This window comes from Vitis riparia, chromosome 17 (genome assembly GCF_004353265.1).
Source record: "Vitis riparia cultivar Riparia Gloire de Montpellier isolate 1030 chromosome 17, EGFV_Vit.rip_1.0, whole genome shotgun sequence".
Classification (NCBI taxonomy): Eukaryota; Viridiplantae; Streptophyta; class Magnoliopsida; order Vitales; family Vitaceae; genus Vitis; species Vitis riparia.
The window spans coordinates 17,375,995-17,403,851 of record NC_048447.1 but is presented as its reverse complement, the minus strand read 5'-3'; the positions used below and the strand labels follow the sequence as shown (position 1 = coordinate 17,403,851).

Here is a 27,857-nt window from a genome sequence, read left to right as displayed (position 1 = left end):
CTTCTGGGTATGCTGGAATCACTCTGAATTAATGAACATGGAGGAAAACAGAGAAACATAGGAAGTGAATTTCAGGTATATGTCCCTGGCAGCAGATAAGAAGAAAGAAGAGGCACTTTCAGAAATCAGTTTCAATCTTAAATTTAAAATGTTGTCAATTTTCTTTGTTTTAAAAAACAGTTCGGACACTAGAATTAGTATTAAGAAACAAGAAAAATGCTAAGTATGAAGTCGATTAAAAGGTTGGAAATGTTATAATATTAAACCGTACCTATAATTAATCCATGGTTAATTTCTTCTGGATACCAAACTCACAAGCATATAATCTAACAGTTTAAATGAAACTAACCAGAAATGGAGGATTTTCGGATGAAATGAGTAATGAGAAAGAAAGAAGGGGAGGAACACAAAAACTTAGGAAAAGAAAGGCCGAGAGTAGGGCCTCTATTTATTTATTTATGGAAGTGGTTGGGCTTTACACTCATCTACATACAGAACAGCAGAACATCACTCAGTCTGAGTCTTAATATACATAGATAATATATAAGAGGGAAGAAGCAAACTCCTTCATACAACCCTCAAAACTAAAGCCGCCTCCAACATAGAAGGATGGAAACCCAACCCACTCATGACTCAAGCCTCCACACCCCACCAGCACCAACTCAGGCGTAGGCATGGCCTCCACGTGGCCCTGGGAAGAACCACCATTCATTCTGTTTTGCGAACACCTCGTCCACCTCTCTTGCTGGGATGCTGAAAGCCAGCTCCTTCGCCTCTTTCTCCAGTGCATTCACTATGTTCTTGTCCCCTGAAATTTGTCAAAGAAAAGGAACTTAAAAGATTGTGGAAAGAGCAGGAGGAAGAGTGGAAATGGTGGGTGTTTAGTTCATTTGATTCAGTACCTGCAAGAGACTCCCTCTTGTTGTTTTCAGCATTCACATCAAAGCACACAATCTCCAAATTCCGGTTGTTTCCGGCGACTACGATTAGGGGGTGGCCTGCTGGGACAACGAAGAGCATCCCACGTTTCAGAGGTGAGCTTAGTCTCTGGTAATGTGGGCTCGCACTCTGCTGCTGCTGCTGCTGCTCACGCCCTTGTTCACCTCTGCTTTGTCCTTGGCCCTGCTGCTGCTGAGAGACATGGGGACAAGCCATCTCCATGTACCCTTCACCTTTAACCACCACAGCTATCTTAGTAGCCCTTGTGTTGAAGAAGGGACCTTCCATTGATCCCTGAAGAAGCAGGGAGAAAGGAAAAGAAGTTCAGAAATAAGATACAGAACTGAAAATTAAGAAAAATTAAGAAGATAATTAGAGTTGGGAGAAAGGAAATACTTTGGTGATGTTAGAATAAGAGACAGCAATGTCCATATCTTGTAGCTGCTGGAATTCATTGACATCAGCCTCATAGAATCGTCCATATCTGTTAGAAATGGAGGGTTCCTTGCTTAGAAGATTGAATACTCTCTTGGATTCTGTTGACCCGAATGGGAAGGGAAACATTCCAGATTCCTCGCGTTGGCTCAAGGCCTGGATCTGTTGTTCTGAAGCTTTGACGATGACTCCCTTATTCTGTTGCTTAATCACCCTCTGCACCCTATCTTGTTCAACCTGCTTGATTTTAAAATCAAAGACATTAATCCACATGTACAAGAATTAAAAGGAAAACCCATTTCATAAAACAAAAGAATCATAAACTCAAATCCAAGAGAAAAAAAAAAGTGAGAATGTCAGAATCTACCTTCAAAGCAGATGAAAGTAACTCTTCGCTGAAAGCCCTGTAGAATGATTGTGGGTTCTCACCAGCTGGGCCATAAAATGGCTACATCAGAACAAAAAATCAGTATACATATGTGTTTGTTGAGAGGCTATATGAGTGCAAGGCCACAAATTCACCTGGAATTCATCTGGAAGAGCAACAGGTTGTAGCAGCTTGGCGATTCTGAGTTTCTTATTTTTGTCTCTGTTGATCATGTAAATGGTAGTCCCTGCGCGGATCCTCACTATATCTCCCTGTTTGATATTGAAGCTTTCCCTCTTACCTTGGGACACCAGGCTGAGAGTTCCTCGTCCTGAGATCAAATTAGTATAAACCCAGATTTATTAATGAACTTGGTAGTTAGAAAAAGGAAGGTAAGGAAAATGGGAAGAAATTATGGCTATACCGGAAGCGACATAGACCACGGCCTCAGCATCAAGATGCGCTGGAAGCACAAAGGTTTGGGGGTTGGCTTCAAGGTAGACGAAGCGGTAGTTCTTGAGGCCGCGGAGAAGCCGGGACCTTTGGTGGAACCTCTGAAGGATCTTGATTCTGCCCTCGTTGGTCTCTAGTGATGCAGTATAGTGTTGGTCCTGGAACACATAAGGGTTTTGCTCTTGTTGCTCTTGCCCCTGCTCCTGCTCCTGCTCCTGCTCCTGCTCCTGCCCCTGCTCCTGCTGGCGGCCTTGTTCGTCCTTCTCTCCTGACTGCCCTCCTCCTCCTTTACCTTCCTCCCCACGTTGCCGCTCATAAGTGTCTTGGCACTGTCGGCGGCACTGCTCTTTCTGCTGTTCCCTCTGGCGCTCGCACTGTTTCTGGCATTGCTGGAGCTGCTTCTCGGGGTCAGTGTTAGAGTTCAGCACAATGCGACTGCCGCCGCCACCTTCTCCTTCACCCTCTCCGTGATTCTGTCCGTGGTAATCCTCGCACTTTTGCTCGCACTCCCGCCTCTGCCGATGGCTGAATTCGTGATGGGTCCAGCACTGGCGCTTGCACAATTGGAGCTCCGGGTCTACGTTGGCGACAACTAGAGAGAAAGTTACAGACAAAAAGAAGAGGGAGAATAGTAGGAAAGCAAAGGAAAGTTTGGTGTTGATCACCATCGTGGATTCTTTGCTGGACTACAACTCTCAGAGAGACTTTTGACACTGTTGTAAAGAAAGTTGAGGATGGGGTGTGGCATTTATAGGTGGGAAAGAGGGGAGAGATGGAAGATAGAGGTGGGGATAAGGGAAACATGCATGGAGACGGGTGGCAATGCCATACCAGACGTGTCAATGATTTCACATATGCATATCGCCGCGTATGAAAAGGACAATAACCACAACTCACTGTCACCTGAGCTACCTGAGCTGAAGAGAGAGAGAGACGTGGCGGTGACAAGGACTCAGGTGTCGCAGTTGTGGAGGCATGCAGGGGGGACGCGTCGCCGAGTCTGGACACCCTCTTCACGCGCCTCTACCGTCACATGCGTGTATGTTTCTGCCGTCACTCCCCCAAATCAAACACTAAGTTCTATCGCCTTCCACTTCAATTTTTTTTCGGCGGCTTCTGGTTTCTTTCCCCACGAGCGTTTTTAAAAAAGGAAATATTGAGAAATTTAGTAAGGCATCAGAGTTCATTATAAACCCAAATATATACACACAACATCACATCATCTATGATGATTAATTTTAAATTTAAAAAATATTTAACAAAATTTTAAATAAATGATTTCACAAACTCCGGGGAGTTCGTGGAATTAACCCAATTATGAGTCATATTCTTTTATACCATAGTCTCTCTTCTTCTTTTTTTCCGGTCATTCAGTCTCCACATTGGAGTATTATATAACTAGGTACATATACCCTATACAGCTTTTTGATTGTGAGGAAGTACATTCCAAATCACTGCAAGAAAAGGGTTGGTACGGAAAATGAAATACGAGTTCTTGATATACATAAAGGATTGCTTGTTGGCACTTGGGTACCCGGTGACAAAGCAGTTATGTGCCAAGAGACAAAAAGCCCACCACGTGGAGGGCCTTATCCTTCCCACCCACAAAAGAGAAGCAGAAGAAACTTAACAATGTAAATGTTGTTTGGAATAATAAAACCTGCATTTTTCATAACCCTAAATCCAAATCCTTCTACTTTGGATTCAAAACATCAACAAATTTATTAAGTTTCATTCCCTCTTGATCAGCAACTTGCACGTAAAGGATGACAAATGCTGATCATAGAAAATTTTCAGACCAGTCTCGGGACATTGGACTACAAAATGGTTAGCTTAAAGAGCAGGCATCCCCTTGCCAGTTTTAGCATCGTATGTCTTCTCCAACACAAGATCCATGGGGGTATCCTTGGGACCAGCTGCATAAAAACAAGCCGACAAATTTCATCAGAAGATCAAAGCATGTGATTCTTCACAACAAATAGGTATATTTGCAAGCATATTCATGAAGGAAGTTGAAACTTGAAAGATATCATGGAGTCTACTAGTCTAGGAACCACATTTTCATACATCTTATACTTTTTAGATGGGAAATGTGATCTGAACTAGGCAATAAAGAAATGTTCTGGCAGTAATGAGATATTAAAAGCTCCATTCGGAAAAGAAATCGTAAACTACTCCACACTCTTGTCGACTAGACTCACCTAATTTAAAGTTCAAGTAAAGGTTCTTCACTTAAAGAATAAATGCTCAAAATGCTAATCTTCTCAAATCTCTCCTCTCATTAACAGGAAAACCCCAAAATTAACAGTGCTGAAATCAGAAAGCGAATGGCACCATCAACCTTCCCAACTTGCAAGGTGCAAAACTATAATCTTTAACTCCGATACCATGATCGATATATTTAGAGTTCCCAAAAAATCACTTTCGTTGATTGATTCTTGATTTGAAATTTTAATTTGAACTTAGTAAGGAATTTAATACCATCCACTATACTCTTTTCTTATGTTTAAAGCACCATTCCAAAGCTGACAAATATCACTAAATTTGATATAAGAGTGCAAGTCCATGTATGAGTAGGATCATTAATGAGGGGAGTGACAGTGAACTCAAGTTTCACCATGATTATATTGGCAAGCTAGTACAATCGTGGCACACATGTTTAATAGGGAAGTTCCAAAACTGAATAGAACAGTTAAAACAACTTGGGAAAACTATGTGAATTTTAACTAGAAGATTCCTGATTTCAAGATATATGCATTTTCCATAAATCTTTTTTTTTTTTGTTAATATATGCATTCTTTCAATTTCTTATCTCTAAAATTTTTTTTGTATACACACACACATATTATATATATATGTGTGTGTGTGTATGTTCTCAGAATGGGTTTGCCTTTTGATTCCAAATCACTTCCCCATTTCATTCTTCCCATGTCTTTTAGACATATTCCTGCTTCTGTTTCCTATTCTGCTCCCTGCTTCCACTTCTCATTCTAGATATTATAAGCCTTACATCCCTGAAGCTTTTGTCTCACACATCCAGCTTTCCTAATGCAACTACCCTCAAAACACTAATAAATGCATCCCTAACTTCTATAGGTGTCAGTTACATGCACAAATGGACTTCAGTCTGAATCACATGAATACAAGCAAACAAAACAGATATCGGGGATCTATATATAACAAATGTTAAAAGAAAAAAACAAAGGTGATAAGCTTCAAATATATACCGACTGTAGGTCTTGGAGTGGTCCTTATCTTTAAGATCTCAGGACGAGGGATTATGGATCCTGATGCTCCTTCACCTCTAGAAACTCTAACTTTTGTGCCATCTTCTAAATATCTTATTCCAATCTTAACAGGTTTCCTGCATAAGAAAATATCAATAAGTACTCTCTTTGAAAAAAAAAAGGATAATGAGGAGGCAAAAGATTCTCAAATATGATATTACTGTGTGGCAGGGTCAAGAACTTGAACATTTGAGGCATGTAGTGGGGCTTCAACAGAAAAAATCCCACCTTCATGACCTTGGCCTTGCTTGATATGCTTCTTTACCTGTACTGAGGATAAAAACAATTAAGCCCACCCTTGTCTTCAACATGCATACAAAGTTCCATAAAATCCATACTATTCACTGAAACCCTACAGGTAGAACAACAATATATCACAAAGGTATTACATATAAAAAAAAATAGATCACACCACATGCATGTGCATACAAACTTTTAAATACGATTGTTATGCAGCTTGGATGTGAATCAAAAGAACAATTGTTCTGAAATCAACTTAAATATCCCAAGCCATCTTTGGCTAAGCGAGCAGAAGTGAAAATAAAAAGTTGTGGTCCAGAAATATAACCCATTAAATCTGATAGTCAGCTACACATTATCATTTTCCAAATTGATTTTGCACCAACTACAATAGTGTGGCCAAAAGATATTGTTGCCATAACAATTTCCCCAGCAAAGAAAAAGATGCCGTCACATCTAAAAGATGATAAAGCAAACAATGATAGACTGCAAGCGAGGGCCACTCACCAGATTTTTGCCCTCAACAATAACACGATTTTGAGAGCGTATAACACGCTTGATAACACCAGTTTCACCTTTATCTTTGCCCCTGATTATCATCACCTGCAAATTATTAAGATAAGAAAATGAAAAAATTAATAAATAAACTTCATTTATATATACAGAGATACATATATCTGTATATACATAGATTAGGAAACAAAAGGTCTGAACAATGGTATTCTATTTTGCCTATCAAAAAATGATAATAACAATAATGGAATTCTATTTCTCCTTACATTATCTCCTCTCACAATCTTCCAATTCTGTATGAGTTTCTGAGCTGCTTTCCAACCCATTTCAACAGGCCTCTCCTTGTGGGTATTTGCAAGTCTCCCTACCAATCAAAATTAACATCAGAAATTTTGACAATTGAATAATGCTTTTTATTTTCTGTTTTCAAAATAAAAAAATAATAGTGACTTTTATATAAGATACAAAAACTCTTAAGAGGCTTGCATTGAAAGAAAAAATGGTTTTAAAAACAGTTTAAAAAAATGAAGCTTCCAGTGTTGGCCTTCAAAAATTGGCACATACTCAGATTTTTGTCCTAGTGAATTGCAATATCCAAACTCCATTCCTTAAAATGATCAAATAGGAATAAACACAAACACTTAGCATGCATTAGGCTATCTAAATTGGTGCATTCACAATTTGTCCCATATATAAATATCTTCATTTCTATTATCAAATCTACAACTATCTAATCCATAAACAAATCAAGGGAAGCAACAGTCAATCACAAACTAACATGAAAATGAAATCATATAATTTTCTGCCAATAGCTCAGATAAACCTGCTGAACCCAAAATGAAAAATGAAATCACATCATTTTCTGTCTGATAGCATTTCAAACAAGCCAAAGCTACTTCCCAAATCATTTAAACTGCAATCTACGTTTCGACTGGGCCTAGTTCAGTATCCAACCTAGAAGTATTTTCTCAGCATCCAAACAATTCTATCTAACCTAAAATTCGATTCATCGAACTGGAAATAGAAATTGGAGCAGTACCTTGAGCTCAGCGATCGATCTAAACGCGGCGTTTGGGAAAGGAATGATTGAATGCTGATGTGCAGATGGAGATCGGGGCTTCTTTCACTGCCGGCAAACCCTAAAGATCTATACACCGTAAGTTTAAATCAGTCACGTGATAATGGGCTGAGCCCGGCCCGGCCCGGCCCAATTTATGTGACCGTATCTTTATTTTCAACTTCTTTATATTCTCTTTATTTATATATAAAATATTTTTTTAATATCACATTTATGTTCCAAAATAATTTAATCACTTTTTATTTTATTTTTCATTGTGAAAAGTATGAATTTTTTTTATTAAAAATAAGTAATAATATATTTTTAATAATTATTTCAAACCTCTTTCTTAAATAATTATAATAATATCATGTTCGACCAAAAAATCAAAATCCTGATAAGAATAAGACACGAACCAATCGATGATTTCAAACCCGAGCCACCAACATAATGAAAGCGGCAGAAATTATATTAATTGCAGAAACAACATCATCCACATTCACAATCATGAAAATCAATTTTATTACAATGTCTGAAACAAAGTTTCCGAAATTATTCCACAACAGCTCTTATTCTGTGTTATTGCATGTGCCATGCTCTGCTCCACCCTTCCTCTTCCCTCAGGGCTTGAAGGCGTTGAGTTTTGCTGCACCCACATTCCAAACAAGAAAACACATCAGTTTCTGTCTATATACGGACGGACCCTTTGCAAATCACTGACAAGTAGTTCAGACTGTTCTGATACCACATTGAACTATCAGTTTTTAAAATTCATGGAAACTTACCAGCAGCAACCTTCGCGAGGCAGTCGGTGTCGCACTTCATTTCACAGAAGGTGTCGCCGTTGCCTTCGGATTTGCATTCTTCATCGCAGGGCTCGTAACATGTCTTGTAACCATCGTCGGCCACGGCCTGGCGAATGTGCAGTGTTGCCATGACCACGATGCACATGAGAAAGACTGAAACCAGCTTGTTGGCCATTTTTCTGTCTAGGGATTTTTTTGTTTTTTCCTTCCTTTTCCTGTCTGGGCTTTGATCAGTTGGAAGTTTGAATGAGAGTTGATGGGGTGGAGGGGAAGGAGATGAATGGGGGGTATTTAATGGGGATGCACAGGCTGTTTTGGGTAAGGAGGCTTGAAAGTAGGAGAAGGTTTGTGGGTTTTATGGGGTTGGAATAAATTGGGTTTGCTAAAAACATGGAGGTCCATTTTTTAATAGGGTTGGAAGAAATGGTCTCTGATTGCAGCAAATAATGAAAACAATCATACCCTTTTGACCCTCCATGACTCTGAGTCCTAGTACCGTACTGTTTTTAGAAAACACTTCCTAGTATGAAATAAATTTTTGAGGCAAAATAATAAGCTTTCACAAAATAAAATAAAAAAACTTTAAAAAAAATTAAAAATTACTTGTAATATTTTTTTAAAATTAATCGGTAATTCTTTGAAACACACTTTTAGAGAATACTTTGAATAAAAATGTTGTTACATATATTTTTAGTATATATAAAAAAAGTGTTTAAAATTAGAAAAATAATCTGTAGGCGATTTTCATTATTGTTGAGGTGATTTTCATTATTCTTGAAGAGTACTAAAGAAATTAAAAATGATAAAAAAATATATTTTTTTTATGTTTGATTTTATTGTGAAAAATATTTTAAAAAATGAAATATAATTAAAATTAGTTGGAAATTTGTACATTTTTATATTATTTAATTTTTATATAAAATAGTTAAAATAAGTGAATGAATTTGAGATATTGTATAAAAATAATTTATTCACTTTTAATTTATTTTTTATTTTTTTACCTTTTTATTTTATATTTTACTTTTTTTTTCTCTTATTTTAAAAATTTTTAAAAGTGTTTTCTAAATTTGATCAAATATTGTATTTTTCTTTGAAAACACTTTTGAAACAAAAAAGAAAAATTATTTTTAGTAGTACTTTATGGAAAAACACTTAATAAATAATTTTCTTAAAAATATTTATAAAGAAAGCATCTCAATTAAAAGCATTTGATAAAAAACAATTTTCATAAAAAAATAGATAATGCGTTTGGTTGTAATTTTAGGAAGTATTTATAATATTTTTATACTTAAAAAAAATATTAAGTATTAAAAAGAGTATAAACACTTTTAAAAATCACTACCGTCATACGCACTCTTAAATAAAATTTTAAAAACACATTTAATTTTTTTTTAAAACTTATATGTATTTAAAAAACTTTTAGAAAAACACTTCAACAAAAAATATTTTAAATAAAAATACTACTCCGACCAAGCTTTTTAAAAAGTGTTTCGGAAAATATATTTTATTATTTATATAGATAAAAGAATTGAAAGAATGCATTAATTATTATAATTTTTTTTTCTTTCATTTTGTATAAAACGTTAAAAATCTCCATTTAAAAGTTTCGATAAATTCTCATATTTTATATTTTATATATATATATATATATATATATAATGTTGCCAATCGAGACTATAATTCAAAATTGAAGAATTTTGTTAAAAGAGCACGCATTGGGCCGAACTATCGGGCCATTAAGAAACACTAACCAATTTCATTTGGGCCCATCTACAATGTGATTTGACAAAAATAACCCCATCTGTAATCAAAATACCAAGTGGCTCCTTTTCTTGTCTCTCAAGTGACTGCCCTCTTTTCTGTGTATCTCTCACCTGCGGTGTCAAAGGGAAAAAAGAACAGGCAGAGAGAGAGAGAGAGAGAAGAGTTGCAGAGATGGAGTGCGTGTTCGGATTGGTCGGTGATGGCTTTGCTCTGGTGGTGGCGGACTCGTCAGCCGTACACAGCATCCTCGTTCACAAATCCAACGAGGACAAGATCATGGTTCTTGATTCTCACAAGCTCTTGGGCGCCAGCGGCGAAGGCGGCGACAGGTCTGTTTTTTCTCTGATCGGGGATTTTCTGTTGGGTTCGTGGGAAAACAGGGGGAAAATTTGAGAAAAGGAGATTTTGAATCTTGTGTTCCGTGACATTTTGGATGTTAGGCGAGTCAGCTAAACTGAGCTCGGAAAAGTTTTGATTTTTTCCTGCATTTCCGAGAGACCAAAAGGAGGATGATTGATGTGATTTGTTTATTTATTTTGAAGTTTTGGTAATTAATGTTTGTTTTTGGTTTTGCAGAGCTCAGTTTACGGAGTACATACAGAAGAATGTAGCGTTGTATCAGTTCCGTAACGGGATTCCGTTGACGACAGCTGCCGCGGCGAATTTCACTCGAGGAGAGCTTGCTACTGCGTTGCGGAAGGTAATGCTTTGGAGAATCATGTTTTGTTTTCATAATTTTGTGTTTATTAGGGTTTGGAGATATTTAGCTTTTTAGGGTTTGGATAATTTTTGTTCTGAATTTTTTTCTTTTGTTGTTGTTGTTGCTCTTGCTCTTGCTCTTGATGTAGTGATGATGTTTTTGATACTATTGGTTGTGTAATCTGATATAATTAGAAATGAAATGAAACCACGCATGGAAGATAAGTTTGGGCTTTTTTCTTGTTTTTCTTCTTTTAATTGTGTTTGGGTTTGCTTTCTTTTACAATTTTGTGAAACTTGATATGTTTTGCGATCAAGTTTGATCTGGTGTGATTCATCATTTAGTGGTGTGATATGATGTTATTAGAAGTGAAGCTCTACATAAATAATTAGGTTGGCCTTTTTTTTTCTTCTGTTCGTTTTGTTTGCTTTTGGGATTCTCTTATGTTCGTCTTGTGATTCTGTTGAAGTCCGACATTTTATTGATTCAGATTAGATTTGATGTGGTTCGATGTTGCTTCTTGTATTAGAACATTAAACAGTTGCTTGCATTGGTGTGAAAATTTTGCAGAGACTACTTCATCAATTTATTGAAAATTATTATCTCATTGCCCTTGGTTGGTGCTGAGGTTTGCCTTTTTATTTGGGACATCTTTTGTTTTTTTTTTTGACAAGTAAGCAAGAGGAAAAATATGTTAATGAAAAGGCCTATACACCAACGTACACAAGTTTTTAATTGGGACATTATCGATATGAGCACTACATGACTTATAGGTTGGGGACGTTTTTGTTCAACCCACTGAGATATTAAACCATATTGTGTGTATCATGATTTCCATATTGCTTAATTCTTTTGGCATCTCTCTGGTCATGCTTGGGTAATGAGATTGAAGTGAATTCTGTTATTCAAATTTGATGCAGGCTCTTTATTTTTGCAATACTGCCAATTCCTGCCTGTTCTCGACACCTAATGATAATGTTGGTTTCATTAAGCAGTCTAATTTACTATAAAATGATCCATTTGCTATGGAATTTAGATGTCTAGACATTTGTATAAGATTTGTGATACTTTCTTTTTTCGCCCCTCTTTTGATAGACAAACAAACAGAATGCATTAAGAGGTGCCTAACAAAAAAAGGGGGCATGATCCAAGCATATATGATGTATATAGGAAGCTCACAAAAACACTAACACCAAAAGCTGGGCTAACCAATTCCTATACTATCTACAAAGTTTGAAAAAAGACAACATATGATATCCCAAATCCCTATCTGACCACGAAAGTAAAGACTTTAGAACCAAATCTTTCAGCTGTTCCACTCCTTTAAATGTTCTTTTATTATGCTTTTTCAAATGATCCAACAAATGCATAATTGATCATCCTCCAAACAAGGTACAACCTTGTGCATGGTTCAACAAAAGAGCTGTTGGCTTCTCTAACCTAATGGGGAACACCCAAGACACACCAGAAAGAGAGAAGATGAAAGACCATAATCTATGGCTCCATTTTCCATAAATGAGGATGTGGGCTATAGATCCCCATATCATCTTTGCAAAGACAACACCTCTCTTGATAAGCTGGTCTAAAATCAAGAATTTGTTCCAAACTACTTTCATGCAAAAGAACCAACCTTAGAAGGCAGTTTAAAGTTCCAAACCAGCTTAGCGGGAATGGAGAAAGGCTTCTTAGAGAACAGGGCCAAGTAATCTGATCTAATTGAAAATAAATCCTTTCTATCAATTTTTTTGTGCCCCACATTACTTGACATGGATAAGGGATTTAGAGATGCAACAAGAATTGTACTGATGGCATCTCACTATCTGAAAGGTTTATTCTGAATCTAGGATTTTACCAATTCCCATCCATAGAATCTTCCACCTAAATGTCCTTCCAGACAGTCATATTGAAGAGCTCTGAAAATCCTAACTGCACCAAGGGTAATGTCAAAACTTGATCCCATTTCCCATGGTCAATCCTGTTCTAGGGAAGAAAACCAGCTCCACCCTTCCTTATGACTTCCCAAAGGCTTGAGCCCTAAGCACCTCTGCCTTCATTAAATAGCATAAACATATGATCAAAACAATCCAAAGATAATCTATAAACTCTTTCTTATTAAAATGGAAAATAAGGAAAATAAGGAAGAAAATAAATTGTGCATTTTAACATAGATTGTTGAGATGTACAAAGATTAAGATCTGGATCATGATTAGACTCTCATAGGTACTCAACCATTGGTTAACAGATGAAATAAACAACCAAAGTTTGCTTCAGGGATACAAGTTTCAGAGTGGCTAAATATCCAAAACATAGCAATGATGTGTGCTATCTTTAGTTTTTCCCTTGTTGGGAGAAGGCACCATGTAGCTACAAATGTTAGATGATTCAGTTGTGTCCTCTGCCACAAAATGGATGTAAATGAATTGGACAAACATACCTCCGTTTTTTCCTGGTTCTTACGAGAGTGGTGAGTTACAAACAGGAACCGGAATGAGAAGCTAGATTACTATCTATTGTCTTTTGCATAAGCTCACCTGCTTGTCTTAACAAACTTTCTATTTAAGGATGACTTCTAGTTCCTACTAAATTGGCATTACTTTTCTAGGATATAAAGCTGATGTTTATAGCGAATAAAATCCTGATGATGCAGATCAATCTTCTAATATTTCTTCTGGAGAGCCAAACACCTGATTTTTAAAATCTAGAAGTCAATGCAATATGCTTCTTGTTTTGAGCATGGATATACATGCTATTGGTTCAGATATTTGATTTGGCTAAATTATTGAACCTTGTTTTCCAGAACCCATATGCTGTCAACATCTTACTGGCGGGATACGACAAGGATATTGGCCCATCTCTTTACTACATTGACTACATTGCCTCTCTTCACAAGATAGAGAAGGGCGCCTTTGGTTATGGATCCTATTTCTCTTTGGCAATGATGGACAGACACTATCACAGTGGAATGACTGTCGAAGAAGCTGTTGATCTGGTTGACAAATGCATCATGGAGATCCGATCCAGGCTGGTTGTGGCTCCTCCAAATTTTGTGATCAAGATTGTTGACAAGGATGGAGCAAGGGAATATGCCTGGCGTGAGTCCATCAAGGATACCACTGGTGCTCCTACATCCTGAGACTTGGCAAGTTTAGCAAAGGACACCTTTTTCATTTCCCTGTTTTTCTTTGACATATGGTGAACTTGAGATTGTTTATTGAACCATCACTACTTTCCTTGATACATGTTGATGTTTTAAAACTTTATGGAATCCATGATATATCAGAAGTGTAGCTGCAGCTCCATCGATTCGATCGCAATAGAGTTGCTTATGCTTTCAGGATATCAAAGTAGATAATTGTGATTTGGCATCGTAGCATTTCCATTTCTTTTGTCATTTTTTGCCGTGTTCCATCTAAATTATTTGAGTTAAGATGACTGGCTATCCATGGATGCATCCTTCTTTGGATTTTGAGCTCAGAAGTTGATTCGTGAATTAGATAAATTGAATATGGTTAATGCTTTAGTCCTATATCCCCTAAAAATGGACCCTTAAAACATGCTTGAAGGCCTTAAATCATCAGTTAGTTTATACCATAAGATAACAAACAATTAACTCAGTTTTATTTATCACAGATAAGACAACAAATGACATGTTATTGCTCTCATCAAGTTCAAATCAAACCCAAAGCTATAGAATGTCACCCACGGAGTGAAAAGATCGACAAATGATCGAACACAACACCTGAGACAATAGAGTACTCGACAACTTAGTAGCACTTGAGAACCATGATTCCTAGAACTATTAACAGGAGAGGTGAAGAAATGTAAGATGGATTAGAAGCTGATGGTGTAAGCACTGGTCGGATTCCCGGAGTGGTTGTTGTTGGAGTTTCTGAATCCACTGGTGGGGATGCCGGTGATAGTTCTATAGCTGTTTCAGGTTCTGGTGCTGGAGCCAGTGTTGCTGCTGCTGCTGCTTTGGAAGCTGCAAGCAAGAGATTTACCCAGAAAACAAAGGTATTCATGCCCAAGATTAGCACTGATATTACTACCATTTTTATGAAATCATTACTCTTAATACGACAATAGGGATCAAAATTGTAGAGCTAATTACCTCGTGGACTCAGGGGAGCAGCGGCTGGAGGTGGGAGAGTTGGCCCCAGTAGGACAGGACCTGCCAATTAGACTCTAGTCAATACATTATCGAAGTTTTCGAATGCAGTTTCAGATAGTCTTTGCCATATAAGTTTTATTTAGCTGATCTATTGTAAAGGGTCTAGAGGCTTTTCAAGCTGTTATGGTACCTGGAGCTGGTAGGGGAGTACCAGAGGCTGCAAAGAGCCAAAAAAAATGCAGAGTTAGAAATTTCAGATAGGTGATAAAACACACATGAAAGGGGCTTAGAGAATTTAGATTGAACCAACACAAAGTTGTACCAGAGGCTTTACACTGTATTGGCACACTTCCCATGTTACAAGCTCGAGGGAGGGAGATAGCCAGTGTTCGGTTAATGGGAAGTTGAAGAGGAACACTCCCAGTTATTATGAGACAAGCACAATCCATGGTAGTACTCGTGAGTGATCTTAGTGAGCTGCAGCAGCCAGCTGTTGGCGAAGACCCGTTGCCGCCGGTGCTCCCTGTGATGAAATTTAAGCATGGCGTGAAGCTGCTGATCATTGAGGTAGTGCAGGGTGTACTGATCTGCGCATTAGCTGAAATGACTGAAATAGCTAGCAGAGTTGTGTATACTGCAACCATATGTTGGAAAGCCTTGAGCCCTTCCATGATTTTTCTTTGAAGAAGTTGGTGTGAGATTTGTGTTGCCTTTGGGGTGGAGATGAGAGGATGATTTATAGATTGATGGGTTTAAGAGATTTGGGGCCAAAAAATTTGGTAGATTTGAAGTGGGTTTTGGAGCTCAACTACCTCAGCTAACTGCTAAATAGGAATTAAGTACTCCTTTCCTCACTGTTTTGGCCCAAAAAGGGACTGGAGTTCTACTCTATACTTGTAATTTGACAAGCAGATGACTGGATATGAAAAACTTAAGATAGCATAGACTAGTTACCTGACCGACCAGGTGATTCCATTCATCCTTCGTACTCTGTCAGACAGACTTGAATGTTGACAGTAACCGAAAACGATGGTTGATTTTTGTTATTTAAATCATCTAATAAACATTAAATTTGGAGTTAGGAATGCTGTTGGAGGTTGCCCATCTGCTTGATGAAAATTGTATCGTTACCGTTACATCACTAATTAAGCAAATCTCAGACCAAAATCTTGAGGCTGTTTAAATAATTGCAATTAGTTATCAACCAACACATTACTTTAAAACAAAGTTGGCTACCCAAATACACCTATCGGCTTGTCTCTTCCATGGAAGCCTCTATAAATCCAGTTCCCTTTTTCCTCTTCGGATCCAAAGTCTCCAATACAATCAACAAACTATTCTTATCACAAAAGTTCCATATCTGTCTCCATAGCCAAAATTCCCAGAAGCATCAAATGGCTTTGAGAATGATTGAGATAGGCTTAGTGCTGGTCCTTGTGGCCATGCTATGGGGTGGAGTTGCAGCTCAGTCTAGTTGCAACACGGTGATCATGGGCATGACCTCATGCCTAAACTACATTACAGGAAATTGATCAACCCCATCATCTTCATGCTGCTCACAGCTCGCCAGCGTTGTTCAATCACAGCCTCAATGCCTGTGCTTGGTGCTCAATGGTGGTGGTGCGACGTTAGGTATCAATGTAAACCAAACTCTTGCTCTAGCTCTCCCTGGTGCCTGTTATGTGCAAACTCCATTAGCTAGCCAGTGTAACGGAAAAGCTCAACTCCGATTTATCCCAGGCTTATGCTTATATTTTGCTAAGCTTTAAAAGTAAAGGACTTATTGGATGGTGGAACAGCTGCCAGTGGACCTACAACTTCAGCAACTTCCCCAGGGAGCTCACCAGCAGATTCTTCAGATGACACTCCTGAAGTTCCAACCACACCATCAGAGTCAGCCATCCCTTCAGGTATATAAAGATATTTGAAGTTCTTCACATATTCTTTGTCACCTTAAAATACTGAACCTTTTGGATTCCTATCTTGATTCCCAACCAGGAAACCTTACTCTGAAAATTCTGTTTAGTGTATGTATTAGAAGCATTTTTTTACTTCAAGGCATGGATGAATGCAGGAGCAGGGTCTAAAACAGTTACATCAACAGATGGGAGCTCATCTGATGGAGGAATCATGGATTCACCTCTCCATTTTGTAGTTCTTCTCTTCATCACATCATGTGTTTCAACATTTACCGGATTCTGAGCTTTCTGTAGAGTTCTGGGGCTTGCTATAGGAATTGAAAATGGTATCTTTTTGTACTGGAATAATGCTGATTTGCGTTAGTTTTTCTGAGTGTTTAATACAATAATGAGGGGATTTCTCTGTCTTTTTTATGCTGGATTGCAAACATATTAGCTTCACTTGCCAAATACCAGAGCTTCCTCCCACCTGTTTTCTTGGCAACCAAACAAAGCTCAAGGGCAGACTTGAAAACTTCACATTGAAATCCTAAAAATGATCCTGCTGTGGGAGGTGCAATAATGGCCTCATTTTAACCTTTCCTTCCAGAATATAATGGAAATATTCCATTTCCATGGATTCCAAACATGCCGAAAAGCTCAAGTAACCATCTCAATGCATGGTCAAAGTCGCAGCATCGATTGCCAACTAGACAAGTCCCAAAGGTGCACTGATATTGGTATCTTAGATCGATAAACACAAAGTGCTACACATAATATGCTATGTAAACTTTATTTTTTTTTAAAAAAAACTACAAAAAATTTTAGAAAAATAACTACAATAAGATAACCTCAATAAATTAATAAATTAACATTTGTTACATTTAATATTATCTAAATAATTATAAAAACATGCATGAAAATTAGTTTACAATTATGTTCAAGATTAAACAATTTTAAAACACTATCATATTCATTTTTACACCAAGTACCGATTTTTAATAATAACATATCTTAAAAATAAAATTAAAAAAAAAACCAAGAAACGTTAATTAGTAAAAATAATTATTTTGAAAATGAATCAATTTAATTTTTTTGTGTTGTAACGCTGTATTGGACTCATTATAGTCACAATTGAAACAAACACGATTAAGCCAATTGCATCTGTATCGATTGATACTTCACATCACAGTCAAGCCACATTATATAATACAACAACTATGCATCGCAATCAACCAAAAGAAATAATCCACTTTCTTCTACGATTGTGAACTAGGAAGTCGCAAGTCCTATTGAAGTACAATTTAAGCTAGACACTATAATATTGCTTGAATTAAAATAGATACAATTTAATAAAATTCATAATAAGTTGGTCACCCAAAAGTACCTAACGTATCCATCCTTGTGTATAGCTTTTGGATACAAACCTCATCTCTTCACTTTTCCTTTCCAACCCAACCACTGATCATAGGTAAATATGATAGTTGAGGGGTTTGTGAAGAGAAGAAAGGAGCTTAGGTGGTTTAGAATTACTTGCAGCCTCAAAATCAAAGAGAGTGACTAGACATTTTTCACCCCCAATGTGATGTAATTTACACACAATTAGCCCATGCGTCCACATGACCATAGATCACGTGACAGGCAGGGAGCACGTGCCAAGTGTAGAATGACCAAAATGCCATTGGATAAGGGAATAGCCGAATCCCCACTCCGTAGTTCTTGTAGGGTAACCCCAGGCCAAGGCAGACCCATTTCTAAAGCTCATAAAAAAAAAAATTAAAAAAAAAAATCAAAATAGAAAAGGAGAAGAAAAGTATACTGTATACATAATAAGATTACCATAAAACCATCAAATTCTCATATAGAGACTCTAGGACGTTGCCGTAGCTCTCAAAAGCCTCACCTCATTTCTTCACATCCAATCCAACGCTACTCTCTCTTTTTCTCTCTCCCATTCTCTGGAATCTGAGCAGCGCAAACACAAATCTTGTTCTCCTCGGTACTGGGTTCTAGGTAAAACGGCCTCTCTCTCTCTGCACTGGTTTTTGGGTCATTGTTTACGGGCAAGTACTGTGTAAACTTCGTTTAGATTTTCAAATTACTCAATACCCTTTTGTTTTTTATCTTGAATTCGAGGTGGGTGTTGTTTACAACTCAAGAATTTCCAGTGTAACTGTATTTTCTTATTTTATGTTGCATGGTGGTTTGTTTCTGGTTCTGGGGTCGAATCTTAGGGCTTGAATTTTAATTTGGGGTGTTTGTGTTTCGCTTGATGGGGTCAGTGCATGAATTGATTAACGAAGTCCTTATAGGTTGGGTTGTAGTCTTGTAGTTTCAGATTTAGTTGATTTTGTGCAGTCAAGAAATGTATGTGTATTTTACTTAAAATTAAGAACTTGATGACTTTTCAAGTATGCTGAGCAGGGATCTTAGATTATCAGCCATGGTGGTTGTTGCTGTTATCTTGTGAAATTCTTAGTATTAGTTTGGTAAGTCTGTGAGATTTTAGGGTGTACAGATTGAGGGTTCAAGATGTCTTCCTTTTGGGTCCTAACTCAATTCTCAAATAAGGGAAGATCAATACAACAAAAGAAGCAGAGGACATGCTAGGAAAAGAACAAACTTGTTGTCTCTTCACAAGCAAAACAGCAAGGATATAATATTTCTTTTTTTTTTTTTTCTTTTTTAATCCTTGGGTGTTTTTAACAATAAAATTTCTCATCCAACAAACAGAGGAAAGAAAAGATGGCAAAGGGGCTGATATGGGCCACAGCAGAGGACTTAGCTAGGAACCGAGGAAAAGTGTTATCACTGTACAGGCAGATACTGAGGAGCATAAACTCGCCCAAGTTGGAGCTGAGCTTGGCTGCACGATTGGCAAAGAAAGCAGAGGTTAGATCGATATTCATGCTGGCTGCTGAGGAGAGGTCTCTGCACAACATTGCTGATCTAATTGACACTGCTCACTACTCTCTCTCCCTCTTGAGGAATGGCCAAATCCCCAAATACATCCAATGAGTCAAGAGTAATGTTGTTGTTGCATTTGCAATAAATTCTTACTCAATGTGATTGAATTTGGTTGAGAAAATCTTTGGGAATAGGTTGGGGAGTATCAAGCGTTTTGCATGAATGAGTGATCAATTTGATTTGTTCTCCTTTCTTTGACTTAGCTTTCCATTCTTTCATGGAAATGCATTATTTGTAGAAATATTTTCCATGTTTAGCATATTACATTCAAGCCATGTTTGGTATATGGGAATATGAAATGGGAATGAATATTTTGTTTCCATTCCTATTTCTTATTGAATGGGAATGAATTTCGTGGTTCCATTTTTTGTGTTTGGATGAACCTAGGAATGTAAGGTTAGAATGATCGATTGTTTACATTTTGGGGGTGTTTGGTATGCGGAAATAAGGAGTGGGAATGGACATCCCATTCCTTTTCTCCCTTATTCCCATGTTTTGATAACTTATATGAAGGTAGGAATGGAATAGAAAATGATTCTAGTAGAAATGAAATCCCACTTATAAGTGGGATTTCAATTCATTACTCATAGGTGATATTCTGATTCATTCATCCCATGACATAATGTAAAATAGCCTAAAATTAACTGCTAAATAGTAGATTTGAAGTGGTTTTTGGAGCTCAACTATTGAACTAACTGCTAAATAGGAATTAAGTACTCTTTTCCTCTTTGTTTTGACTCAAAAAGGGACTGGTGTTCTACTCTATACTTGTAATTTGACAAGCAGATGACTGGATATGAAAAACTTAAGATATCATAGACTAGTAACCTGACCATACCCAGGAGATTTCATTCATCCTTCATATTCTTGTCAGACACACTTGAATGTTGACAGTATCCGAAAAAGATGGTTGAATTTTGTTATAATTTTGGAGGTAGGAATGCTGCTAGAGGTTGCCCATCTCAATACAAATAATATTGTTATCATTGTATCACTAGTTCAGCAAATCTTAAACTAAAATCTTGAGGCTGTTTAAATAATCGCAATTAGTTATCAGCAACACGTTCCTTTAAAAAGTTGGCTACCCAAATACACCTATTTGTGTTTGTCTCTTCCATGGAAACCTCTATAAATCTGTTGGTAAAAAAGAGGAGGAAGGCTTGGAAGGCTGCTCCGTTGTGTCTGTTTTGGGCTTTATGGCGGGAGAGGGATAGGAGGGCTTTTGACAACTTTGAAAGCATGCATCAAACAATTAAAAATTCTTTATTGTATCTATTTTGGGATTGGATTAGATTGTACATTGATGATGGTTCTTTATTGTTGTTAGACTTTGTGGATTGGGTAGGCTCTTGGTAGCACATGGTAACGGGTTTTTGTGTCTTCATGCCTTTTTTGTCTTTTGTTTTCTTCATATACAACATGTATACTTTCTTTCTTTTAATACAATTCTTATTTATCTATCAAAAAAAAAAATGGGAACCTCTATAAATCCAGTTCCCTTTTTCCCCTTCTGATCCAAACCCTCCAACACAATCAACATACTATTCTTGCTCTCTGCTTTGAACTCTTATCACAACAGTTCCATATCTGTCTCCATAGCCTCAAATGGCTTTGAGAATACTTGAGATAGGCTTAGTCCTGGCCCTTGTGGCCATGCTATGAGGTGGAGTTGCAGCTCAGTCTAGTTGCAACAGGGTGGTCATGGGCATGGCCCCATGCCTAAACTACATTACAGGAAATCCATCAACCCCATCATCTTCATGCTGCTCACAGCTTGCCAACATCATTCAATCACAGCCTCAGTGCCTTTGCTTGGTGCTCAATGGCAGTGGTGCGTTGTTAGGTATCACTGTAAACCAAACTCTTGCTGTAGCTCTCCCTGGTGCCTGTAGTTTGCAAACTCCACCAGTTAGCCAGTGTAATGGTAAGCTCAACCCTGATTTATCACTAGGCTTATGCTTATATTTTACTAAGCTTTAAAACTGAAGGACTTGCCAAATGGTGGAACAGCTGCCAGTGGACCTACAACTTCAGCAACTTCCCCAGGGAGCTCACCAGCAGATTCTTCAGATGAAACTCCTAAAGTTCCAACCACACCATCAGAGTCGGGCATCCCTTAAGGTATACATGATATTTGAAGTTCTTCACGTATTCTTTTAGATACCTTAAAATACTGAACCTTTTGGATTTCTATCTCGATTCCCCACCAGGACTAAAATTGATAGAAAAATGGAATTTGGAACCATACTTCAAAAATTCTGTTAAGTGTATGTATGTGTTAGAAGCATGCTTTTACTTCAATGCATGGATGAATGCAGGAGCAGGGTCTAAAACAGTCCCATCAACAGATTGGAGGTCATCTGATGGAGGAATCATGGATTCACCTCTCCATTTTGTAGTTCTTCCCTTCATCACGTCATGTGTTTCAACATTCACTAGGTTCTGAGCTTTCTGTAGAGTTCTGGGGCTTGCTGTAGGAATTGAAGATGGCATCTTTTTGTAGTGGAATGATTCTGATTTGTGTTATTTTTTTTTTTTGTTGGGTGTTTAATACAATAATGAGGGGATTTCTCTGTCTCTTTGATGCTGGATTTTGCAAACATATTAGCTTCACTTGTCAAATATTAGAACTTCCTTCCTCCTGAAAAGAAAGAAAAAGGAAAATACAGTTGTGAACTTACAAAACAAAAGAAATTGGAATCTATGATATATTTTAATAATCATTAGAGGTGGGCATGACTAGAAGAAGATTTCAAAATCTCTTTTCTTCTCCCCTGTTTTCTTGACAACCAAACAAAGCTCAAGGGCACACTTGAAAACTTCAAATCCTAAAAATGATGAAGTTGCAATAATGGTCTCATTTTAACCTTACATGGTATTAGTATCCCTACCAATGCATGGTTCAAAGAAATGGTATCAGTTCTCGGACACCAAGTATTTATTTTTAATAATGGTATATTTTGAAAATAAAAAATAAAAATGATAAAAGGTAATTAGTAAAAATAATTATTCTGAAAATGAATGGGTTTGAATTTTTTGTGTTGTAACATCGAATTTAACTGTGAGTGGATCAAGTCAATAAATGATTTATGTTTGAGTTGCAACCAAATTATTATTGAATCAAATGATACCAATTAGGATATTGGACTCGTCATGACCGATGACCGAGTCGTATACAACTCAGTCCATCTTACTGGTATTGGCTGATACTTTGAATCATGGTCAAGTCACATTGTATAATATAGCAACCATGTATTGGAATCAACCAAAAGAACAAAAAGAAATCATCTGCTTTCTTTTACAATTGTGTGTACTAATTTTTAATTTAGAAGGAACTGATGACCAAGAAGTCCCATGCACATTTAATGCTATGCACTATGATCACTACAATCCAAAATCCTATTAAAATAGATACTTGGCTTTCAATGGATACAATCCCAACAATTGTGTATAGAAGTAACTTCTCTAGTAGATGCAGTCAACTTCCATGATGCCAGAGATAAATCCCATTGATGACACTAAGCACTTGACATGCCACATTTCTTTGTAGCAACATCTATCTTGGAAAATCTTGGGGCCTGTATGAATCGCCTAAATAGCTGCTATGCTCCTTGTTCTTTTGTACTGTGATTCAAGAAATAAGTCCTTAATTCTAGTATCACAGTCTTGCTTATAGAATCCCTTTTGAGGGTTAGAAATGATTAACAGTTAGCTGTATTTGTGAATGAAAGTAGTGTTCAAGCTCAGGAGAGAATTGAACCCTAGTTACTGGTCTGGGTTGAGAGACTTTATGAACAGAACTGAACCTGGATTTACGCTGTCTTCAATTTTGTGAAGGGCCATTACTGATCTGCACATCTGAACAATCATCTTGATCATTTGAACAATTGGTTGTCCCAGATGACCAGATGGGCATATGGGACATATTGCATATTTATTCAACCCATCATTTCTGTTGGATATCATTTTGTATGATCAACATGATCATTTGGAGCAAAGAGACCGGTTTTTTTAGTGGACGATCCAATGTTGTAGATGCCCTCAGTAAAACTTGTTGAATACACTCTTCAGTCATTTCTGTTGGAATGGTGTTATAAGTTGGTCACCCAAAAGTACCTAATGTATCCATCCTAGGGTCTAGGTTTTACAAACCTCATCTCTTCACTTTTCCATTCCAACCTAACCACTGATCGTAGGTAAACATGACAGTTGAGGGGTTTGTGAAGCTAAGAAGGGAGCTAAGTGATTTTGAATTATTTGAAGGCTCAAAATAAACGAGAGTGACTAGATATTTGTTACCCCCATTTTCAGAAAGGTTGGTCACCCAAAATACCTATTCGTATCAATCCTTCTGTACAGCATTCTCATATATAACCCTTCACTTACCATTCAGTTTCAGCCCTGATACCATACTACATCTTTTACATCATCTTATCTCGCAACTCTGCATGGGTACAAGGGGGAATCAGATGGGTCTAGCCCTGGTTTTACTGACACTGCTTTCGCATGGAGCCATGGCTCAGTCAGGCTGCACCAGGGTGCTTATAGGCTTAGCTCCATGCCTGAACTACATTTCAGGAAATTCCTCAACCCCATCATCTTCCTGCTGTTCACAGCTTGCCAATGTGGTTCAATCCCAGCCACAGTGCCTCTGTGCTGCTCTCAACAGTGGTGGTGCAGGACTTGGAATCACCATTAACCAAACTCTTGCCCTACAACTTCCAGGTGCATGTAATGTGAAAACACCCTCTGTTAGCCGGTGTAATGGTAAGGCTAAGCTTAACATATAGTTATTATTGTTTAAACATGGACATTGTGTTGTGTATATGTTAATTCGGTTCTTTTCTGTGGTCTGGCAGCTGCTAATGGGCCAACAGCTTCGGCTATTTCCCCTGAGAGTTCTCCAGCAGATTCTTCAAATGAAACCCCTGATGTAACTCCAACCACACAGTCACTGCCAAGCATTCCTTCAGGTAAATAAGAGTTTTGAACTACTCATTTATAATCAATATTGAAATAATTTCACATAAGTGAAATTCCCATGTCCCATATATCATGGTTAGTACTAATCATAATAGATGTTTCTTTTTCTGCACCTTAAAAGTTCATTGTGTTAATGGATCAATGAATGCAGGAACCGGATCTAAGTCAGTCCCCGCAACAGATGGAAGCACGTCGAATGGAACCATCATGGAGCTGCCTCTTACTCTTACCATCTTGTCTCTCTTCATTGCTTCACATGCATCCACTTTTACTGGATTTTGAGATTTCTATGGTGTCTTGCGGCCTTTTCTACTATTTGCAGCTGATACCCCACTTCTTGCTGGGAGTCTGTCTGTAATTTCTGTTTGTTTCTAAGTAATATATGTTAGGTGTGTTATATATATGTATGAATGAGAGTGAAGCCTTTCCCACTTCCTCATATTGATTATAGACAAAATTAGTTCACATTACTGTAATGAAGCTGAATTCAAATGATCTAGAAGAAATTTGACCAAAAATGATTTCTCATCATGAGCAAAACCATCAGATGTTACACATTCTTCAGACAAAAGAATAAATAAAAGGAAAGAGACAAGAGAGGAGAAGAATGTTTCACAATTTTTATAATGCTACAAGTATATCGAATCAAGTGGCCGCTGGACCACATATACCAAAATGAAAGCATTATCATCCATGAACTATTATCCTGGTCAACATATATGACTTACAATCATGAATCCATTTTAATAAATCAAGCATGGATCCATCATCATCATCTCTGCCTAATTGCGTTAATCATCAAGAAAGGCGGCATCAGACAATAGACCCCTCATGAAAAGTAACTGAGAACATGCAAAAAGAAAAAGAAAGGAAGAAAGAAAAAAGAAGTGAAGGAAAAGTCTGTGATTCGTCGAGTAGGCTAAATTGTGAATAAATGTAACGATCGTTTTCAATTGTGTAGATATTATGTGTTCTAAACTTAATAGATCCTTATAGTTTTAAAACACATTTATAAGATTAAAAAAAAAACCTTATTAATATATAATATCAAGAACTTTAAGAATTCTGTCTTCTATTTTATGTAAGATATCACAATCATCCCTATGTAGACACAAAGGAGACGTTGTGCCTCACAAGATTTCTTTTTATGGGATTTTAATGTGCTCCTGTTCTAGTTTTGGCTCTTGCTCATTTGGGATTTCGTGGGAGAGATAAAACCTTTGTTTTTTTCTGATATGAAGCCATAGAAGGCTTGTCCAAAATCTGACTAGAAAGTCTAGAACCAGTGGCCCATTTGGTAGAATTTGTACTATATCATCATCTTGCAGGGTGGGGGCAGTTCTTGACCTGCCTGAATTAGACACGTTGCCAACTCTCATAGTTCTTTTTGAGTATAAGAGAGGTCCCTTACACAAAAAGAAAGCCTATGGGAATATTTTCCCTATCCGTTTGGTTTAGTGGAAAAGTTTGTTTCAAAGCTAATAAGCAAAAATAGAGAGACACGTAGGACTTAGTTTGTTAGAACAAATACTTTCTAAGTTCCACAAGTTAGTTGTTTACCAAAGAATCTGTTCTAAAGTAGGAAAAGTTGGTGACCCGCGTAAACCATCTGTCCTTTCCCTAAAAAAATTTCTCTTTATAAACCACACAACACAAGACCTTGACACTCAGAATCTCCCCATTATACATTGTTGTTGTCCTTGTCCACAAATTTGATAGTATCCAATGGCAGAGCCAAGGATGGAGACAGTCCTGACCATGATCCTTGTAGCAAGCCTGTGGGCAGGAGCCATGGCTCAATCAAGCTGCACCAATGTGATCATCAGCATGTCACCATGCCTGAACTATATCACAGGAAACTCCTCAACCCCATCTTCAGGGTGCTGCACACAGCTTGCTAGTGTGGTCAGGTCGCAGCCACAGTGCCTGTGCGAGGTCCTTAATGGCGGTGGCTCGTCGCTGGGGATCCAAATTAATCAGACTCAGGCTTTGGCACTCCCCACTGCCTGCAGTGTCCAGACTCCCCCTATTAGCCGCTGCAATGGTAAGAAACATCCTCTCAAGGACTCTTGTCAAATGGGAAATGCCTTTTTTTTCTCTCCACTTTGGATATGATGATTAATTGATCTTTTGTCCTTGGACAGCTTCTTCCCCAGCTGACTCTCCCGCAGGGACACCAGATTCAGGTAAGAAGTTATGTCCAACTGTTTACAGATTGTCCAAACCCAAAGGGCATTCGGTTAAAACGTGTTACTTGGTTAGGAGTAGCTCTATATATATACTTTTTCCTTAAACTGAAACCTTACTAAATTAAACATACACATCAAGGTTAAAGATTGATTTTGATACTATTTATAATAACCTTCTTTCAATAAACTATATATTATTTACATCGGGTTTAAAGGACTTTTATGATTTTAAAATACGTCTACCTATTAAAAGGAACATAAACACAAATAATTCTTGAAAATTCTTCTCATATTTGACGTGGGATATTTTGGAGTCCCATATACTAACTCTCATAGCCTTTTTTTTTTTTTTTTTCTCTCTCTGCTACTGTTTACTTATCCATATCTTCATGTTGATGCCTTGTGGCTGCAGGAAGTAGATCAAAGACAGTGCCAGCAACAAATGGGGACTCGTCCGATGGAACTTCTATCAAGTCACCATTTTCCCTGACGTCCTTTCTTGTCTTCTTTGCATCATGTGCTGCAACCTTCACCAGCATCTGAGCTCAGGCCTCTTTCTTCTTCTGCAGTCTGTTGACTCTTCTTTGGATCATATGAGCCTTGTAGTCTATTTCCTTTAGAGGGTTTATTTATTTGTATGAGTCATACAAGTACTGATTATTTATTCTTACTTAAGCTCTCCTCAATTTTTCAATAGGGAATATTCTTGGATTCAGTATAATGCTTGAAAGTTGTTTCTTGACCTACCATCAACCTATATATTTGGAGGGTTTTGGGATTGGTTTGGTTTGGTAGTTCCTATCTCAAATATTAATTTCATTAAATTAAACGCCCATCAACATCTAACAAAGTTGTTTACACACTATATGTAATTGATTCAACTTGAACATATAAATGCGCTTTTTAGGCCTATATGGAAGACAAAAGGGAGCAAATCGTTATCGAGAATGATATCAAAACTATTCCTACAACTCGATATTTGATATTTGGACGAGTGATTTGAATGATTCCACATCTTGAAAAATGACATGACGTGAGACCAAAATAAAAATATAAAAAAATAAAATAACAATTTAAGCAAGATAGACCAAATCACAAATTTGGAAACATCTTTTCCATTTGGAGTATTCGTTTCTTAGTCCCGATAT

The 27,857-nt window shown here is 37.4% G+C and overlaps 7 protein-coding genes and 1 long non-coding RNA gene across 9 annotated transcripts; 4 read left to right on the top strand and 4 right to left on the bottom strand.

The window, feature by feature from the left end:
- Window positions 1-414: 414 nt before the first annotated feature.
- On the bottom strand, window positions 415-3,774 carry LOC117905084 (vicilin-like antimicrobial peptides 2-2). The gene is made up of 7 exons (XM_034817977.1): window positions 3,684-3,774; window positions 2,166-3,317; window positions 1,897-2,072; window positions 1,742-1,822; window positions 1,336-1,611; window positions 903-1,233; window positions 415-808 (listed from the first exon to the last, which is right to left on the bottom strand). Exons 2-7 carry the CDS (start codon window positions 2,860-2,862, stop codon window positions 663-665), a joined length of 1,707 nt encoding a protein of 568 aa, XP_034673868.1. The 5' UTR covers window positions 2,863-3,317; window positions 3,684-3,774; the 3' UTR covers window positions 415-662.
- Window positions 3,775-3,835: 61 nt separating this feature from the next.
- On the bottom strand, window positions 3,836-7,379 carry LOC117905085 (50S ribosomal protein L24). Its single transcript, XM_034817978.1, has 6 exons — window positions 7,274-7,379; window positions 6,501-6,598; window positions 6,229-6,324; window positions 5,643-5,746; window positions 5,422-5,558; window positions 3,836-4,110 (listed from the first exon to the last, which is right to left on the bottom strand). Exons 2-6 carry the CDS (start codon window positions 6,558-6,560, stop codon window positions 4,028-4,030), a joined length of 480 nt encoding a protein of 159 aa, XP_034673869.1. The 5' UTR covers window positions 6,561-6,598; window positions 7,274-7,379; the 3' UTR covers window positions 3,836-4,027.
- Window positions 7,380-7,714: 335 nt separating this feature from the next.
- On the bottom strand, window positions 7,715-8,347 carry LOC117905245. Its single transcript, XR_004649674.1, has 2 exons — window positions 8,077-8,347; window positions 7,715-7,937 (listed from the first exon to the last, which is right to left on the bottom strand). It is a non-coding gene; the product is annotated as an uncharacterized LOC117905245 (long non-coding RNA).
- Window positions 8,348-9,960: 1,613 nt separating this feature from the next.
- LOC117904939 (proteasome subunit beta type-2-A) lies at window positions 9,961-13,934 on the top strand. The gene is made up of 3 exons (XM_034817762.1): window positions 9,961-10,190; window positions 10,438-10,561; window positions 13,359-13,934. The coding sequence occupies exons 1-3, from the start codon at window positions 10,033-10,035 to the stop codon at window positions 13,692-13,694; spliced, it is 618 nt and encodes a 205-aa protein (XP_034673653.1). The 5' UTR covers window positions 9,961-10,032; the 3' UTR covers window positions 13,695-13,934.
- Window positions 13,935-14,157: 223 nt separating this feature from the next.
- Window positions 14,158-15,356, bottom strand: LOC117904938 (non-specific lipid transfer protein GPI-anchored 2-like). Its single transcript, XM_034817761.1, has 4 exons — window positions 14,995-15,356; window positions 14,863-14,883; window positions 14,673-14,732; window positions 14,158-14,543 (listed from the first exon to the last, which is right to left on the bottom strand). The coding sequence occupies exons 1-4, from the start codon at window positions 15,341-15,343 to the stop codon at window positions 14,326-14,328; spliced, it is 648 nt and encodes a 215-aa protein (XP_034673652.1). The 5' UTR covers window positions 15,344-15,356; the 3' UTR covers window positions 14,158-14,325.
- Window positions 15,357-16,207: 851 nt separating this feature from the next.
- LOC117904175 (non-specific lipid-transfer protein-like protein At2g13820) lies at window positions 16,208-17,005 on the top strand (the record flags this gene model as incomplete). Its single annotated transcript, XM_034816688.1, has 3 exons — window positions 16,208-16,385; window positions 16,472-16,582; window positions 16,747-17,005. Coding segments are annotated over 3 exons (417 nt in total), but the record flags the coding sequence as incomplete, so codon positions are not given.
- A 1,430-nt stretch (window positions 17,006-18,435) lies between these two features.
- Window positions 18,436-25,038, top strand: LOC117904657 (non-specific lipid-transfer protein-like protein At2g13820). Of its 2 annotated transcripts, XM_034817374.1 has the most exons (5): window positions 19,585-21,461; window positions 21,548-21,658; window positions 21,856-24,304; window positions 24,397-24,510; window positions 24,672-25,038. In XM_034817374.1, the coding sequence occupies exons 3-5, from the start codon at window positions 23,986-23,988 to the stop codon at window positions 24,800-24,802; spliced, it is 564 nt and encodes a 187-aa protein (XP_034673265.1). In that variant the 5' UTR covers window positions 19,585-21,461; window positions 21,548-21,658; window positions 21,856-23,985; the 3' UTR covers window positions 24,803-25,038. The 2 variants fall into 2 exon arrangements, 1 of the variants encoding a protein (XP_034673265.1); XR_004649609.1 differs by lacking the exons at window positions 24,397-24,510; window positions 24,672-25,038 and adding an exon at window positions 18,436-18,583 and having other exon boundaries at window positions 19,304-21,461; window positions 21,856-22,124.
- Window positions 25,039-26,202: 1,164 nt separating this feature from the next.
- On the top strand, window positions 26,203-27,455 carry LOC117904992 (non-specific lipid-transfer protein-like protein At2g13820). Its single transcript, XM_034817845.1, has 3 exons — window positions 26,203-26,564; window positions 26,665-26,706; window positions 27,122-27,455. Exons 1-3 carry the CDS (start codon window positions 26,246-26,248, stop codon window positions 27,250-27,252), a joined length of 492 nt encoding a protein of 163 aa, XP_034673736.1. The 5' UTR covers window positions 26,203-26,245; the 3' UTR covers window positions 27,253-27,455.
- The last annotated feature ends 402 nt before the right edge of the window (window positions 27,456-27,857 follow it).

Excerpts from the sequence above, each read along its gene's own strand:
- LOC117905084 (XM_034817977.1), bottom strand. The coding sequence starts at position 2,862 with ATGGTGATCAACACCAAACTTTCCTTTGCTTTCCTACTATTCTCCCTC. Across the intron at positions 1,612-1,741 it reads TACTTTCATCTGCTTTGAAG|GTTGAACAAGATAGGGTGCA; the intron begins GTAGATTCTGAC and ends AAAATCAAGCAG. Across the intron at positions 809-902 it reads CAAGAGGGAGTCTCTTGCAG|GGGACAAGAACATAGTGAAT; the intron begins GTACTGAATCAA and ends GACAAATTTCAG.
- LOC117905085 (XM_034817978.1), bottom strand. The coding sequence starts at position 6,560 with ATGGGTTGGAAAGCAGCTCAGAAACTCATACAGAATTGGAAGATTGTG. Across the intron at positions 6,325-6,500 it reads AGATTGTGAGAGGAGATAAT|GTGATGATAATCAGGGGCAA; the intron begins GTAAGGAGAAAT and ends AATAATTTGCAG. Across the intron at positions 5,559-5,642 it reads GTTCTTGACCCTGCCACACA|GAAACCTGTTAAGATTGGAA; the intron begins GTAATATCATAT and ends TTTCTTATGCAG.
- LOC117904939 (XM_034817762.1), top strand. The coding sequence starts at position 10,033 with ATGGAGTGCGTGTTCGGATTGGTCGGTGATGGCTTTGCTCTGGTGGTG. Across the intron at positions 10,191-10,437 it reads AGCGGCGAAGGCGGCGACAG|AGCTCAGTTTACGGAGTACA; the intron begins GTCTGTTTTTTC and ends TTGGTTTTGCAG. Across the intron at positions 10,562-13,358 it reads TTGCTACTGCGTTGCGGAAG|AACCCATATGCTGTCAACAT; the intron begins GTAATGCTTTGG and ends CTTGTTTTCCAG.
- LOC117904938 (XM_034817761.1), bottom strand. The coding sequence starts at position 15,343 with ATGGAAGGGCTCAAGGCTTTCCAACATATGGTTGCAGTATACACAACT. Across the intron at positions 14,884-14,994 it reads AATACAGTGTAAAGCCTCTG|GTACTCCCCTACCAGCTCCA; the intron begins GTACAACTTTGT and ends TTGCAGCCTCTG. Across the intron at positions 14,733-14,862 it reads TACTCCCCTACCAGCTCCAG|GTCCTGTCCTACTGGGGCCA; the intron begins GTACCATAACAG and ends TCTAATTGGCAG.
- LOC117904657 (XM_034817374.1), top strand. The coding sequence starts at position 23,986 with ATGGGTACAAGGGGGAATCAGATGGGTCTAGCCCTGGTTTTACTGACA. Across the intron at positions 24,305-24,396 it reads CTCTGTTAGCCGGTGTAATG|CTGCTAATGGGCCAACAGCT; the intron begins GTAAGGCTAAGC and ends GTGGTCTGGCAG. Across the intron at positions 24,511-24,671 it reads ACTGCCAAGCATTCCTTCAG|GAACCGGATCTAAGTCAGTC; the intron begins GTAAATAAGAGT and ends CAATGAATGCAG.
- LOC117904992 (XM_034817845.1), top strand. The coding sequence starts at position 26,246 with ATGGCAGAGCCAAGGATGGAGACAGTCCTGACCATGATCCTTGTAGCA. Across the intron at positions 26,565-26,664 it reads CCCTATTAGCCGCTGCAATG|CTTCTTCCCCAGCTGACTCT; the intron begins GTAAGAAACATC and ends GTCCTTGGACAG. Across the intron at positions 26,707-27,121 it reads CGCAGGGACACCAGATTCAG|GAAGTAGATCAAAGACAGTG; the intron begins GTAAGAAGTTAT and ends TTGTGGCTGCAG.